A 15,791-nucleotide genomic window follows, 5' to 3' on the forward strand; every position below is an offset into this window, starting at 1 on the left:
GATGGCTGTGATTACTAGGAGCCAGCATGAGTTTCTCAAGAACAAGTCATGTCAGACTAGTCTTATCTCTTTTTTTTGAGAAAGTGACTACATTGCTGGATCAGGGGAATGCTGTAGACATATCTTATCCCAATTTCAGTAAGGCTTTTGATAAGGTTCCGTATAATATCTTTGTTGACAAGTTGGAAAATGTGGGTTTGGATCCTATTACTATTAGGTAGATCTGTAACTGGTTGACAGATTGCACCCAGAGAGTCCTAGTCTTGGAGAAGAGTGACAAGTGGAGTTCCTCAGGGATCAGTCCTGGGACCTGTTCTGTTCAACATTTTTATAAATGATTTGGATGCAGATAATACTAAATTTGGAGGGGTAGCAAATATGATAGAAGACAGAGTAAGGATACAGGATGATTTTGACAAGCTGGAAAACTGGGCTAAAACAAATAAAATGAATTTCAACAGAGATAAATGCAAGATTCTGCATTTAGGAAGGAAAAATCAAATGCATAATTATAGGATGTGGGAGACTTGTGTAAGCCTGTACTGGAAAAAGGGTTTGGGGCCTAGGACCTAGGCCTGAGTAATAGACTGCAGATACATAGACCAGACTAACAGATAACTGAGCTGCACCTAGGGTTGTTTAATTTGCATGTTTAGCAAAGGCCCATTGTGCATGTATATAAAAAAGAGGTCACCATGACTAAGAGGAGTGGTGTTATACAGGACTAGGCTAGCTGGAAATACTAAAGGGGGGAAGAGCTGCTGCTGCTGCTGCTGCTTGGAAGGCAAAGCTTCCAAAGCTTAGGCTAGCTTTGGAGCTAAGATCATCACAGAGCTGAAACTACTGGCTGGAAGAGCTGAACTCTTCTCCCTGGAAGAACTGCAGTAGCTGGAAAGAGCTGAAGAAGGAAGAGCAGGAATTGCTGGCAGCTGAACTCATTGACTGCTTGAGACCAGCACCCTAGCACAGAGCTGCCCCACTTCATCTTGCTAGGAGAAAAGGGGGACTGCCCCTAGGGCAACAAGCAAGCCTCAGGATTCAGACAGCATCTTCACAAGAAGAGTACTGCTGTGGCAAGGCCTGCTAGATATTTGGGATGCTGTTCCAGGCAAAGACTCTGGCCAAATCTACAGAACTGTCTGCACACTTTACCAGGGGATTGTGAGTAGGACTGTACTCTGGGGTCACTGGTTACTGATCCAGTATTAATAACTTTGGGAATGTTTTCATAGTTGTGTTTAAATAAATTGCATTTATATTTGAATTGGTAAACATATTGAACCTGGTCCTTGGGACTCTGGGGGTTACACTTGTCTTGGCAGTAGTATGTGCAAAAAGGATCTAGGGGCCTTAGTAAACCATACACTGAACATGAGTCAGCAGTGCAATATGATAGCTACAAAAGCAAATGCAGTTTTGGGCTGTATAAACAGAAACAGTGTCCAGATCACAAGAAGTGATGGTATTGCTTTGCTCTGCTCTGGTTAGACCTCACCTAGAGTATTGTGCTCAGTTTGGGGCACCACAATTTCAGAAGGATATAGACAAGCTGGAACGTGTCCAGAGGAGGGCAATGAAGATGGTGAGGGGTGTGGAGACCAAGTGCTATAAGGAAAGGTTGAAGGGGCTCAGAATGTTTAGCCTGGAGAGGAGACGACTGAGAGGTGATATGATATCCATCTTCAAGTACTTGAAGGGCTGTCATATAGAGGATGGCGCAGAGTTGTTTTCCGCTGCCCCAGGTTGGAGTTGATTTTGATTTAATTTCAACCAATGGGCTGAAATTAAATCAAAAGAGTTTTCAGCTAAACATTAGGAAGAACATCATGACAGTTAGAGCGGCCCCTCAGTGGAACAGGCTTCCTTGGGAGGTGGTGGGCTCTCCCTCTTTGGAAGTTTTTAAGCAGAGGCTAGATGGCCATTTGACAGTAATGCTGATTCTGTGAACCTGGACAGATCATGAGGGGGAGGGCAGAATGGGTTATATCAGTGCTTAGTTCTCGTAGCCTTCTTACATGCCCAGGGTCATACCAATCGCCACCTTGGGGTCAGATAGCAATTTTCCACAGGCCAGTTTGGCTAGGGATCCTGAAAGTGTTTTGCCATCTTCTGGGCATGGAGCAGGGGTTACTGGGGCAGTTGGGGGGTGGGTTAGTTGGGAATTTCCTGCATTGTGCAGGGGGTGGACTAGATGACTCTGGAGGTACCTTCCAACCCTATGATTCTATGAAATCTCTTATTGTCAGCAAAACGTGCACAATTCTGTATAATGTATTTATAAAGAAGCACGGTTTAACAACTGGGCCTGGCCAGCGGAATCACACAGAGTTTTCCCAGGGAGGGGCTGCCAGGATGGATGGAAGGAGGGAAAGCTGAAGATGAGGGACAGACAAAGGTAAGTTGGCTGGTGGGTGAGAACAAGAAAAGGAAGAAATGAAGAGAGGCTATAGGGACTTACAGGGAAGGGAAAAAATAGAGGGGATTGGAAAATGAACCCCGCCCCTGTAAGTCATTGTAGGTCCTCTCAATTGTGTGTTCTAATTTGCTGTTCAATTGGTAGTATAAGGCAATCCCCAGTACAGTGTGGAGCAATAGAGGGCCAAACGGGGACCTAGGAGAACCAGGTTCAAATCCCCACTTCACTTTAGAAGTTTACTGTGTGGTCTTAGGTCAGTCTCTCTCTCTCGGGCTAGTCTGCCTCAGTAGAGAGAATGATGTGGTAAAGAGATCTAAAGAAATAAAATTAAAATACAGAAACAGTAACATAGTGAAGATCCTTATTTAAAGATATTAGAGGAAGAGGCTGGCTTTTATTTTCTTAAGGTAGAGATCAAGAATGTTTGACAACTCAGCCTGTGACTCATCCCAGCACAAAGTTTAAATATTTGTCTGCATGGAGGTTTCCATGGAGTTATCAAAACACAACTTGCTAACGTCATTGTCAGGCAGCATAATCTATAATATTTTTCAAATGCTAGTGGGTCAACATTTGCACAAGCCATCTATGATTCATCCTTTCAAGTGAAAACCTATAATATTGGTTCCAGTAATGTATATAATTTCTAAACCTATGAAATTTTAATCTACTTAGATGTATTTAAAACAAGGCAACTAGACATAACGGAACAAAAACTGGAATACAAAGAGCTACTGAAGCTCACCCAAAAAACTAGCCACAATTCCTTCTCTTGAAGGGATGACTTCCAAACAAACAATTTTTGAAATTTCCCATTTCAGAAGCTTGCCATTTAGGTACAGTTTGAGCAAAACTAGTACAAAGCTTTCTTGGATTCATAAAATTAATTGCCTAGTTCTGTAGTTCCTGGTGGTCTTCACTTCTAGGTGAATGGGGGAGGCCACTGTTCAAAAAGACAATGCCATCAGAAAGAGCTATTGGTGAAAGTACAGTTTTAGAAGGGGAATTGCAGGAGAAATAAACCCTTCATTTTCATTTTGAATTTTGGTTTACCATCCCATGTATTCCCTGAAAGCTGCTTAACACATATTCTCTTCTCCTTAAACAAGAGAGTTTTTCTGGCACCTTAAGGAGTAAAACAATTAGTGAAACATAAGCTTTTGTGAGCTAAATCCCATCATTTTGAGTAAATACAGAATTTATTATATGATGCAAAACCTTCTTCAATGTTTTCCAGAGGTCCCAATGGCAGGACCTGCTACAGCAATAAGATTACGACAGTTTGTAGATCCAACACCAAATGTTCCTGTGAGGTAAAGTATTAAATATCCCCCACTTCCTCAGGAGTCTGTTACAGGAATCAGAAAAATGGTCAGAGGATTTCGTGAGATATGACAAGGAAAGCTCCACCCAGTTAGTATAGTAAATTCTGACTATTAAAAGCTCAAGGTTCTGTTTACATGTATCATATATAAATCAATATAAATCCAGCTGTTCAGAGCATTGCTTTGTGAACTTTAAAATCTGTATACCATGAATTTGTCCTGTAGCCATGTCATCAGAAGAAATTTCTAACAGTCAACACTCAATTACTTTTATTTATGCTGATAGAAGTTCCAAGAGATGTTCAGGGTTAGAATGACTGTTATGGAGTTCAGGGCTGTTAAGATTCTATAGTATTTGGATGAACATGAGCTTGAAGGCAACGTATGGTCAAAATATCTAAAGAGAAAGGTAAGTAAGTAATAGTGTGTCTTAGCGTGCAGATTAGGATGCATCTGACGAAGAGAGCTGTGGCTCTCAAAAGCTTATGCTACAATAAAGTTGGTTTGTCTTAAAGGTGCTACTGGACTCTTTACTATTTGGCAACTACAGACTAACATGGCGAACTCCTCTGGATCTTAAAAAAAAAAAAGTAACCTCACAATATAGACCTGTTTGTATTTCTAATAAAATCATTGCAATTCTAAGGGGAAAAAAAGTAATAGTGTGTCTTTATAAAATCCCTAGGCTTGCAATTCTACACATACCTAGGGTTAGACCAGACACAATGAGGGGGAGAATTATTATTGTTGCTGCAGTTCCTTGCAGCCTTCCTAGTTGTATGGTAGAAGTGTCAAAATAGCATCTTAAATTATAACCTTGGTTTATCAGACAAGTAAATAATCTGACATTTTATGTACCTACAGGTAAAGGTAGTCTGTTGTGCAAGCACCGAGTCATTACTGACCCATGAGGGGGACATCGCATCACGTTTTCTTGGCACACTTTTTGTTATGGGGTGGTTTGCCATTACCTACACTAATTTTTAAGGCTGCAATGAAGCTTTTTATCACATTCTGGGATGACTGAAATTGTGATCTCCAATACCAGTTTGCCTCTACACCTTAAAAAAATGAAGCTACAAGCTGAAGGCAGCTGCCTTGTGTAGCATGGCCAATGGGAATAAAGCACAACTATGCTAATTTATACAAGCCATACCTCACCACAGATGAGTGTTTTGGCACAGTCCTTCCCTCCCACTCATCCATGTTCAACAGCACAAAACTAATAGGTTGCTAAAGGGGGACAAGTAGGAGTTTCTTCATAATCCTTAATGGGCTCTTCAAAAGCAGATATTTCCCCCCGACAATAATGAAATGTTAGGGGGAATGCTAAATTTGTTTAATTTCTATTTTGTTTTCCCATTTAATTAGGTAATAACTTGCAAGTTTAGTGTATGTCTCAAGAAAAGTGAGTCATTGAGAGAATCTCAAACATGGGTTTTCAAAGGCAACTCTTACCTAGATTTACAATAGTCACATATAAAACCAAACAACAAATGGAGGTGCGTGCACAGTTCAACAACCCAATCTTTATCCATAAATCCTGAGTAATTAACTCCTTAATTATATTAAAAATTAAACTTTTGTGAAACAATAGAAGAGTGGGAACCTTCCTAACAGCCTCAGGCAGACAATTCCACAGTATAGAATCCACCATAAGATAATGCCCTTCCTAACAGGGTATCCTGCAAGTGTCACCCTGCACTTTGGTGAAATCAACCACAGACTGTACATGGGCTTTCTCTGTGGTGGCCCCACTCTGTGGAATGGTCTGAGGAGGAGGAGGTCAGGAGAGCCCCCATTCTCCTGGCTTTCAGCAAACAATGCAAAATCAAATTATTCAAAAAGACTTTTTTACTCAGATAAGAGGGCTGTATTGTAGGGAGGAGATCTCAGAAGATCTGCTAATCAATTAGGAACCATAGACTTCACCATTATGTTGTATTGAATTCCTGCTAATGCTATTTCTTTGTGAACTTGTATCTATTTATCCTATGGTATTAATGGAAATGTTCTTGATATTGACTGTACTAATCTCACACTGTGTAATCCACCTTGAGTCTCAGTGAAAAAGACAGAATATAAATGACATAAGTAAATAAACAAAAGTAAGTGAATGGGCATTGCCACTTTTAACTCTTTTGCAGCATGACACCTTCAGAAGACTTTCTTCAGGAATGGAAAGTTTATTTTTGTATGATCACAAGAGTTAAAAATTTAATTAATGCAAAACAATTGTTTAGATGGAATTCTTGTAAGAGCAAAGCTGTATTGTAGTGGTTCAGGAAGTAAAGGAGAAAGTCTAGGAAAGATTGATGTTTAGTTGCCTTAAAAAGAGAGGTTTGCACCCTTATTTGTTTTTTTCCTCCTATATTCCCAGCACAATGGCATTATTTTGCCTTTGCCATTAAATTCAAACATTATCATAGCTTGTATTCCACTTACTCATTTACTGAAAAGGTTTTTTTTAAAAAAACTTCTCTAATTTGCTTAGACAAACTTATCTAGGTATTTTGTCATGTTTTTTCACTCCTGTCAGAATTTCCCTGCCTCTGCCATGTCCCCCCCCCCCATGTACTGTCATTATAACTGAACACATGCAGCTACCTTATACCAAGTCAGACCACTTGTCTATCAGAGTCATTATTGTCTGCTGCAACTGATAGAGGCTCCAAGAATTGCGGGTAGTCATCTGTTATATCACCTACTACCTCTTAACTGGAGGTGCCAGGAATTAAACCCAGGTCTTGTAGATGCTCCCCCACTCTGAGTCATCATGACGCCTCCCCACCATCATGGCATCATGACTGTTTTTAAAAACTCGTTTTCTTAGGTATCTGTGTTAATTCTATAACAGCCAATTAAATGCTCAGCTTACATGACAGTCAGCATGACACAGTGGTCAAGTGTCAGTCTCAGAGACTAGGGTCCAAATAGCCACTCTGCCATGAAGCTCACCACTCATTCTGTCTGAGTTTCACCTCCACCTCTTAAGTTTGTCGTGAAGATAAAATGAGGAAGGACACTGTGCTTGTTTTCCTTGTTAAAATTATATTTTAGCATTATACTTGAAAAACTAGGAATTTGTGCCATAAAATACACAATATCAACACAAACATTTGAAACAAGGTCCTTACAATGTTTTTATTTTCCTGCTAGAATTATTCACCATCAAGGAAAGGATGTCCGTGGTTTCTATCCAGGGCAAATGGCTCGTGTTCATGTTGCATATCCTCCTGAAAGACAACTGGAGTAAGAAAATATTTTCATCTTCTTACATTTATGTGTTCTAACTGGCAGACATTGCCATTCTAAGCAGAGTTACACCCCAAGTCTTCTGAATAGACTTAGGTTATAACTGCATAGGATAGCACTGTAAGACAATGAGTGATAAACACCCTCCCAAAACATAGTGTATTAAAGATTTCTGGAAAAGGTTCTTCATACAAACGAACACTGCCCCCCTCAGCGTCTAATATTGAAAGCTATTTATTGTATAATACAGTGAACTTCCACAGCAGGATAAATCAATGTAGTTTACACTGGATAATTGCAAAGTGCACAGCCTTATTTGTACTTGTAATGATTTTAAATGTGTCTTTAAATGCTTGGTGTGGTACAAATGAAGAGTGGGGGTAAAAAAGAGGGATGAGTTAGTGATATGATTGGTTGATGACTCTGAGAGTGGGGGAGGAGTGAATACAGTTTTCAGTTACTTGAGTGTAAAGATTCAGTCCGGGTAAAGCAGGCAAGCTGTGTGCAGCCTGAGCGTGTTTAAACATTTCTGAGAGAAATATAACCTGTGTAGAAATCTGAACACTGTGTCTGAGAGAAACCCATTCATTCTATCTAAAGCAGGCAAACTGTGTGCGCGCCTGAGAGAAAATCTGTATTTGAGTGAGAAATTGGTATCTGAAGCAGACAAACTGTGTGTGCAGCCTGAGAAAGTTTATGAAGAGCTGAGTGACTTTGCTTAAGTATAGTAACTTTAAGAACAAATAACACTCTTTGAAACCATCAAGCTGAAGAAATAATATGAAACTGATGCGCTTATTGTAACAAAAGTTTATTTTGGGTTTTTTTCAACTTAGAGTATGTTATTACCATATCCCATTCCTAATCTCAGGGCCACATAGTCTCATGAAAGAGCCTGGCGCTTGGGCATGTAATTAAAGGGAAAATTTAAATTATTTTGGAATATAATTCCTGGTGGCAGCAATCTACCCAGAGGGGGAAAGAAGAAAAGGGTTAAAAGCAAAATCTGAAAGGGGCTCATAACAGTACTATTTCAGAAGTCTGATGGAGGCCATCTGAGCAACAATAGTTTATTATGAAAGTTTCATTGCAAGCTGCTGTTTTCTTAATGCTTACTAATTTATGGATGGATTATAATTGAATGCTCCATTTGAATAGGTTATTAGAATAAACATTCAGATATTTGGCTACTTGTATGAATAGATGTTTTTACCAGGCCACATGTGAGTAAGAGATTACTAAACTATTTGTTTTTTTCTAGACCTTTTACAAAACTGCAGTCACTGCCAACTCCAGTAAAACATGAAATTGTACCTTGGTATGATTTTGACAATTTGATTCTGAAGAAGTATCTCCATTACCAAATGACAAAGAAGAAACCTTGTGACTGGTACACACAAACCACTTACAGAGAAGCATTCACATGGCCATTTTATGAATCAGGTGGGTAAGCTCTACCAGCCTATCACCATAAACTCACCACATATGTTGCTGGTAAAGCTATTTTTTTGCAGTGATTTACACGTTCAGTTATAGATACATATATTGTAATGAGGAAAACCCACAGAAACTCTATACATTATATAAAATGTAGTTGAAGCAAAGTCCTGCAGTAATTTCAAGGAATAATATAGAAGGCAGGCAAAACATTAGATAAAAAGAACCCTCTTCATTTTGCTTCTCATTATTTATACATTAATATATTGGCTGTTGAGTGCACATCCTCAATATAGCTTGGAAATAAGCTAGTGAAAAGCACCTTTTTCCATTAAAAGGCAAATAGGAGCAAGTTATATGAAATTTGCCCAACAGCACCATTATTTTCAAGTAAACTATAATTTAAACGAACCATTAAAAAGCATTATTGTTTCTCACAACCAGTGTTTGTTTCTAAAGTATACAAGAAACTGAAGTTTATGGGAAAATCTTTTTGAATCCTGTAAACTTGACATGTAAAATAAAAGAATTGGTCCAGGGATTAGTGGTCTACAATCACATGATCACTGCTTTGATAATCAGTAGCTGATTGTTCTGCCAAACTAAAATATTTTTTTCTGATTCTTCTTGGAAGGATAAGCTTTTCTGAAGCATGTGGTGCTTTTTGTCCTCTAAAAATACATTGGCCTAGATCCAAGAATCTGTGTGACAGGTTCTGCAGGGATAAGGGAAGTTTGGAACTGTATTTTCAAACAGCAGGTCTCCAAACTACAGAATGCACCTCTTTCCAAACTGATGGAAGTAGTCAAAACATCTGGTAATACAACAGTGGTGATATATCATTGGGGAAAAGTTAAACCTTTTCCTTGGCTTGCCAAAACCCTGGGGCATGGCTAAACTCTCTGGATTTCAGCTATTACTCAAACCACCTCTGCAAGATTCCCCCCTTTACACATTCTTTCCTTGAAACAAGAAATGTAGGAAGAAAACAAGATACTGAATTATATTCATATACAATGAATATTTCTTTGGTTTCTCTAGCCATTGTATATTCCTAGCAATCATATGACTACATCTAATGGAGGAGTACTCCATTAAATCCACATTTCTTTCCTGTTCTATAACAATCCTTCATATTGTTTCAGTACATGATTCGGGCTAAAACCAAAGGCATTTTATTAGTTCAAGCTGTGCAGCAAGTCCTTCCAGCAGTTGGTTGGAGCTCAGAAGGCAGTCATCACCTCAGAGAAACCAAAGAAGTGGTGGGGAATCATTTAAAGCAGGAATAGAATGAAGAAAAATTGCTTTGAACTGGAATGAGGGGGCATTCAATAGCAGGGCATGATTTTTCAAATGCTGTAATCTGCACAAGCTTTCAGATGGGGTGTTACGTGTCAGAGTGAAATCCAGGTAGTTGCTCCTTAATGTAATTAAATATTGAATTTGATCAGAAGAGACCAGGAACTGTTTTTTCTAATTACAGACAGCGCTGAGGATAGGAGTCTCCCAAGAACTGATGCTGAATCATTATCAGTTTGGAAAAGTATTTCTGCCATGAAGAGGGGAAAAGTTAAACCTTCATTTATGGGGCTTGGATAAGTTCTTGCATATGAAAAACCAGCCTCATCAATACAAAAAAGTCTTTCAAGAGTGCTTCTGCCCTAAGAACTTAACACTACATGGGTGTTGTGGTAATTGTAAATATATACTGCACTGTTCTGAAATTTGAGGAATCAAGATACGGAAAAAGCTATTAGTGACACATATCAAAATGATGAAATGGAGCTACAGTAAAATTATTAGCATTAGGTGTATAATTACTACATGACCTTCCATAGCTGCAAAAACAAAACACAAGAAAGAGGATCCAGTTCTATGTATTATAATTAGAGGATATAACTAGGATTGGAAAGTCTTGAGAGCCCTATTATACCATGAAGCACTCATAGTGATATTGTGATCACTGTCAACCTAACCTACCTCACAGGGTTGTCAAAAGGATAAAATAGAAGTGGGGTGGGAAGAACATAACAGCCCTGAGGGATCAGACCAGTGATCCATTTGTCCAGCATTCTGTTTCATGCAGTGGCCAACTAATTGCTCTGGAGAGCCAAATGAACATGACCTAGAAGCCAAAGCATTCCACTGATGTTTACTACCTCTGGAAATGGAGGTTCCTTTCAGTCACCATGGCTAAGAGCCATTGATGAGCTTATCTTCCCTGAAACTGTCTAATCTCCCTTTTAAAGTCATCTATGCTCATGGCCACCATTACTATGTTCACTGGCCGTGAATCCTATAGCTTAATTACTTGAATAAAGAAATATTTCCTTTGTTTGTCCTGAATCTATTACCCATCAAATTCATCGGGTGTCCCTAAGGTATAGTATTATCAGAAAGGGAGAAGAGTTATCTGCATCCACTTTCTCCTTCTGCCACTTCTACCTTTCCCCTTCTACCATTCATAATTTAATAAACTACTATCATGTCCTACTCTTGGTAATTTTTTTTCTATCATATATTCCACCCTGAGCTCCTTGGAGGAAAGAAAGGATTACAATATAATAAATAGTATAAGAAACATCACAAACAAATGACCACTTAATTTTTAAACCAAAGCCAGTTATGAAAATATTTTCTTCTAATCCCCTCTGTTATTGTTTTGTGGTTCTGCTTTGCCAGTTTCACTCTTTCTTCTGCTCCACATGAAGAACTGTTTCAATAATTCTGGAACTGGCACATGTTATACACTTTGGTCTCTACTTAATTACAGTGGCACTATTTGCATTTATTTAATTTGATATTTAATTGTATTTTTTGTCTTTCTGCATAAATACTACAGCTCACTGACAAAGAGGAAGTTAAAGTTTTTCAGTGCATTAAACAGTTTACAAAAGCACATTTCACACATACAAATCAATTTGCCATATACTGAGACAGACCACTGGTGTATCAAGGTCAGCTGCTCTACTCTGACTGGCAGCAGCTCTCCATGTCTTAGATGTCTTTTACATCACCTGATACTTTTAACTGGAGATGCCACAAATTCAACCAGGTGGGTTGCTATGAATATATCTGCTTTCTGATCTCCTCAAAGATGATTCCAAAATAAATGTAAAAACCATTACTCATTACATAAAGGAGCAGGATACTTCCTATTAAAGAATGACCAGCCAACTTTCATCTTATGTTGTAACCATGAGAATGAACAAGCTGGTTGGACAGGCTGGAGGATGCAAGACTGACAATGCACATACCATTTTGCATAACTCTACTAACCACCTCCATATTCCCCTTATAGAAAAATAACAAATCTGGAAAGTTACAGCGGCTGAGAACCTGCCCCAATTTTGAAGTTTAGATACACCCACAAAAATGCTAACTGTTATAGCAGAAATAAGTTCTGAGACAAATACTAAGGGATTTATACTAGTGTGTGTTATCACTGGAGGCCAGAGAAAAGCCTTGGATACTAGATGACTGGCACTTGTTAAAGACTGGTACTGCTTGTGCATAGAGAGTCTTTTCACACGTTTTCAAAAACATCTGAGATCAAATATACAGCTCATATATTTGTAGCATACTACAAAGTAAATCATACACTAATGTTGTCTATATGCAGAAATATATAGTTGCATAAATAAAATTTTGTGTTTAATCAATGTGCTGGAATGCTCCAAAGTGAAGATAACTTGAAAAATCACACTGCTGGAACGAAATGGAGAAAAGTAAACAGTACACATTTGCTCTGTCCTATGCCTGCTATGTAAATTAACCATGCATATATTATTATTATTAAAATACTCAGTAGGAATAGAGGGAGAAATTACAAGAAAGGAGTGAAGTCTGGATTTGGTTTCGTTTTCTCGGCCATGTCGGACGCTCCTCTCTGCAGGTCCGGGAGGAAGCGCCCGAGCAGCCTGACCGGGCGGCTGATCTGCGAAGATTAGCCCCCAGAACTCCCAGTGAGGGAGGCAGGGTCTGGAACGCGGCGGGAAGAGCCCCCTGAAATCGATGCAGGGGGTAAATTGCCCGTTTGTTCCTATGGAGGCTGGCAGACGTGCGCGGCAACTCGAGTGCTGCCGGGCCATGGAAAACGGCAAAGAGCAGAACTAGGCGGAAGCCTGTAAGTAAGCGAATCCCTTCTGTTATTACAAGCGCACGCGAAGGAGTGGTGGGATCTGAAGCTAAGAAGGCTCGTTCTTCCCCCTCGCTGAGTTTCAGAATTTGGTCGGCGGTCCCCCCCCCCTAAAATGGCAGCGAAAAAGCAGAGTCCCGCTTTGGGCAAGTCAATCTCGGCTGCCCTGCAGGGGAAAGGAGAGTCGCTCGAGGACTTGGTGAAGAGGTCGGTTATCGAAGCCATAAAGCCCTTTGTTGACAAGCTGAATGAAACAGATCAAAGGGTAGGCTTAATTGAGAGCGAAGTGAAAACCATTAAGGAAGCAGCGGGGGGGGGCAGAGAAGTCTGCTCGGGAAAATGCGTCACTCGTGAGGGCAATGAATAAAGAGTTAAAGCTGGTGGAGAACCAGCTGATCGGGCTACAAGTGGAACGAACACAGACAATTTTGCGCATCCAGAATGTGAAAGAGGAGGAAAATGAGGATTTATGGGATCTGGCCTCGGAACTATTGGCAACACCCGCGAGGGCAACTAAAGAAGAGGTAAAAAGTGCCATTTTGGAAGTCCGTCGGGCTTCTTCAAAATATGCAACGAAGCGTCAGCTGCCTCGCGAGATCATCATCGATTTTTCATCTAAGAGGATCCGAGACACTATCCTATACAACTCATACAATGCGGATCTGGACTTTCTGGGTAATAAAGTTAAGATACTGAAGGACGTTCCATTTTTAGTTCGGAAAAGAAGATTTAAGTATAAAAAGTTTGCAGCTCTTCTGAGGGAACATGGAATAAAGTATAAATGGCTATTTCCGGAAGGTATCTGGTTTAGTTACAAAGATCAAGCTTAGAAGATAACATCAGAAGATCAACTAAGGGATTTTGAGAACAAAAATCAAGAATTTCAGCAAGACACCAAGCAAGAAGAAAAGGATTTGAAGTCTGAAGGGGGGGGAGGGAACGAGCACTGCGGTTGCAGTTGCTCAGAGAGAACTGCGTCCGAGGCCCAGGGGGGGGGGGGGAGGAAGACTTAATTTGGATTGTAATCTGTATTTTGCAAGGTCAACCACTCCATCAATATCTTACAAAGTTTTAATTTTTAATAATGGCAGTATGAAGGGAAAGCACTATTTGTAGTGTAGTGTTGTTATATGCTGCTGTTTTTTTTTCTTTCCTTCCCCCGCCCCCCTTCTTTCCCTCTGTATTGTTAGTTAATGAAAAAAAAAAGAAAGGAGTGAAGTCTGAGAAACAGTGGAATACATGTGCGCTGTATATTCTGTTCAACTTCTAGAAATCAAATCCAGAAGACTCTTAATGCATCAGTGCCAATCCAGAAAGGAGGCCAGGTTGAGCCTGAAACCAAGATTCTTTGGAGAAATTTGGAAGAATTACTAATGAACCTTTTTTCAGAATCAAAATACAATAATGCTTTTCCAATACCCTGTACTGGATTCTGGAAAAAAATCCTACTTAGAAAACTAGATCTTGCAATGGATAACTGGCTGAAAAACATGAACTCAGCTGACTTGCATTCAAAGAGTAAATACCAAAAATGTCAGAAGAGAGATAAAAAGCCATCTCATATTATTAACATTATTAAGCTATATGAGTTTCTAAATTGGCATAGTCGAGTAAGAATGAGTAAGCAGGCTAATATCTCCTCCAAAATATTAGAATATTTTGTTTTTAAAATAGCTTTGGATTGTACATTATAGGAGGACAAACTGAGACTTAGAGGCACTTAGAAAAAGTAAAGATCATATAGTTTTATAATGGTTCTATATTTGAGGCATGGCAGTAACTCCCAGAGTGCTACTCATGTTACAACACATTTATCCTCTATTAATAGGGCTCAGGCAGTAAAGCTAGTGAGTACACAGAACAGCTCATCTCTTTTTAACAGAAAATGCTTGACAGCATAGTGTTAAAATGGGGATGTTTCACATAAGACTAGAAGTCTGTGAGGGTTCCGTGAAAGAAGGTTGTGACAGGAATGGAGAACAGGAATGATAGCCAAACTCCTGTTTATTCATGTATTATTGACACCATGTTTGCAAATTCCTGCCAACTTTCACAAAAATTGAGGGTGGCATTTTCACAGAAAAGTTTGTTAAGCTCTCCTCCCCCCGCTCCCCGGATACTCTTTTGATAAAGAGTTCAAGCGCTTAAACTGATTTTTCAAGACTCAGGACCACAGCTGATATCTATTCTCCAGATCATTTCATGCATTACTGTCATAAACAGAACTGGAAAACTATGTCAAATTCCCAGGCATTAGAATCTGATTTTTAGAGATCAAGGTAAGAAGAAATTTGGCATTTTCCAGCCATGTAGGCTATCAGTGTAGTTTACGCATAGCAGTATTCAAGCACTAAGTAACCCTTTAACAAGGTAGAAAAGAGTCCAGTAGCACCTTTAAGACTAACCAACTTTACTATAGCATAAGCTTTCGAGAATCACAGTTCTCTTTGTCAGATGCACCTGCATCTGATGAAGAGAACTGTGATTCTCAAGAGCTTATGCTACAGTAAAGTTAGTTAGTCTTAAAGGTGCTACTGGACTCTTTTCTATTTTGCTACTACAGACTAACACGGCTAACTCCTCTGGACCTTTAACAAGGTATCAGTGTACGCCCATGTCTTGTGCAGTGTTCCCCTCATTCTTAAAAAAAAAAATCACTGCAATGAAGAAAAGACTAATGAGCAAAGAGATGGAAAGATTATATATAGACTGGGGGGGGGGGGAATCAGCGTTCTTCATCTTCCAAAATAATGATCAATGCAGAAATCACAGTCTTGAGTCAGCTGAAAGAAGAAATGAAACAAGTTGCTCCTCTACTATACTAAAAAGCTGAGAGGTAAGTGATCATTTTATCAGGTATGTGCTAAAATCACATAGCTGAAGAGCTACTGCAAAACAAACTTGAGATGTAGTGGATTGTCTTTGTGTATTTGACAATAATACATTTGGGCTTTAAAAACAAAAAACTGTTGTACTTACTGAGCGACTATTAAGCCCAGAGCATCCTTAAATCTAACTGCCAGAACTTTCTGTGTTCATAATCTATGCAACAGTTCTTCATTCTATTTCCTGTCATCCTTTAAATAACTGGCTCTGGTTGCATTTGGCAATAGGCTAACAAACTGATATGGTTATTTCACTGAATGAAAAAAGCAGAAACTCAAAAGTATCATGATAGAACTATTATGAACTCCTTACATAAGCATTAACACACGTTCGA

The 15,791-nt window shown here is 39.3% G+C and overlaps 1 protein-coding gene across 1 annotated transcript; it reads left to right on the plus strand.

Annotated features, from left to right (window-relative positions):
* The first annotated feature begins 757 nt into the window (after positions 1 to 757).
* On the plus strand, positions 758 to 10,032 carry C1H1orf100 (chromosome 1 C1orf100 homolog). Its single transcript, XM_054972170.1, has 5 exons — positions 758 to 1,161; positions 3,654 to 3,729; positions 6,901 to 6,993; positions 8,258 to 8,439; positions 9,917 to 10,032. The coding sequence occupies exons 2-5, from the start codon at positions 3,662 to 3,664 to the stop codon at positions 10,030 to 10,032; spliced, it is 459 nt and encodes a 152-aa protein (XP_054828145.1). The 5' UTR covers positions 758 to 1,161; positions 3,654 to 3,661.
* Positions 10,033 to 15,791: the final 5,759 nt, after the last annotated feature.

This window comes from Eublepharis macularius, chromosome 1 (genome assembly GCF_028583425.1).
Source record: "Eublepharis macularius isolate TG4126 chromosome 1, MPM_Emac_v1.0, whole genome shotgun sequence".
In the NCBI taxonomy this organism is placed as follows: Eukaryota; Metazoa; Chordata; class Lepidosauria; order Squamata; family Eublepharidae; genus Eublepharis; species Eublepharis macularius.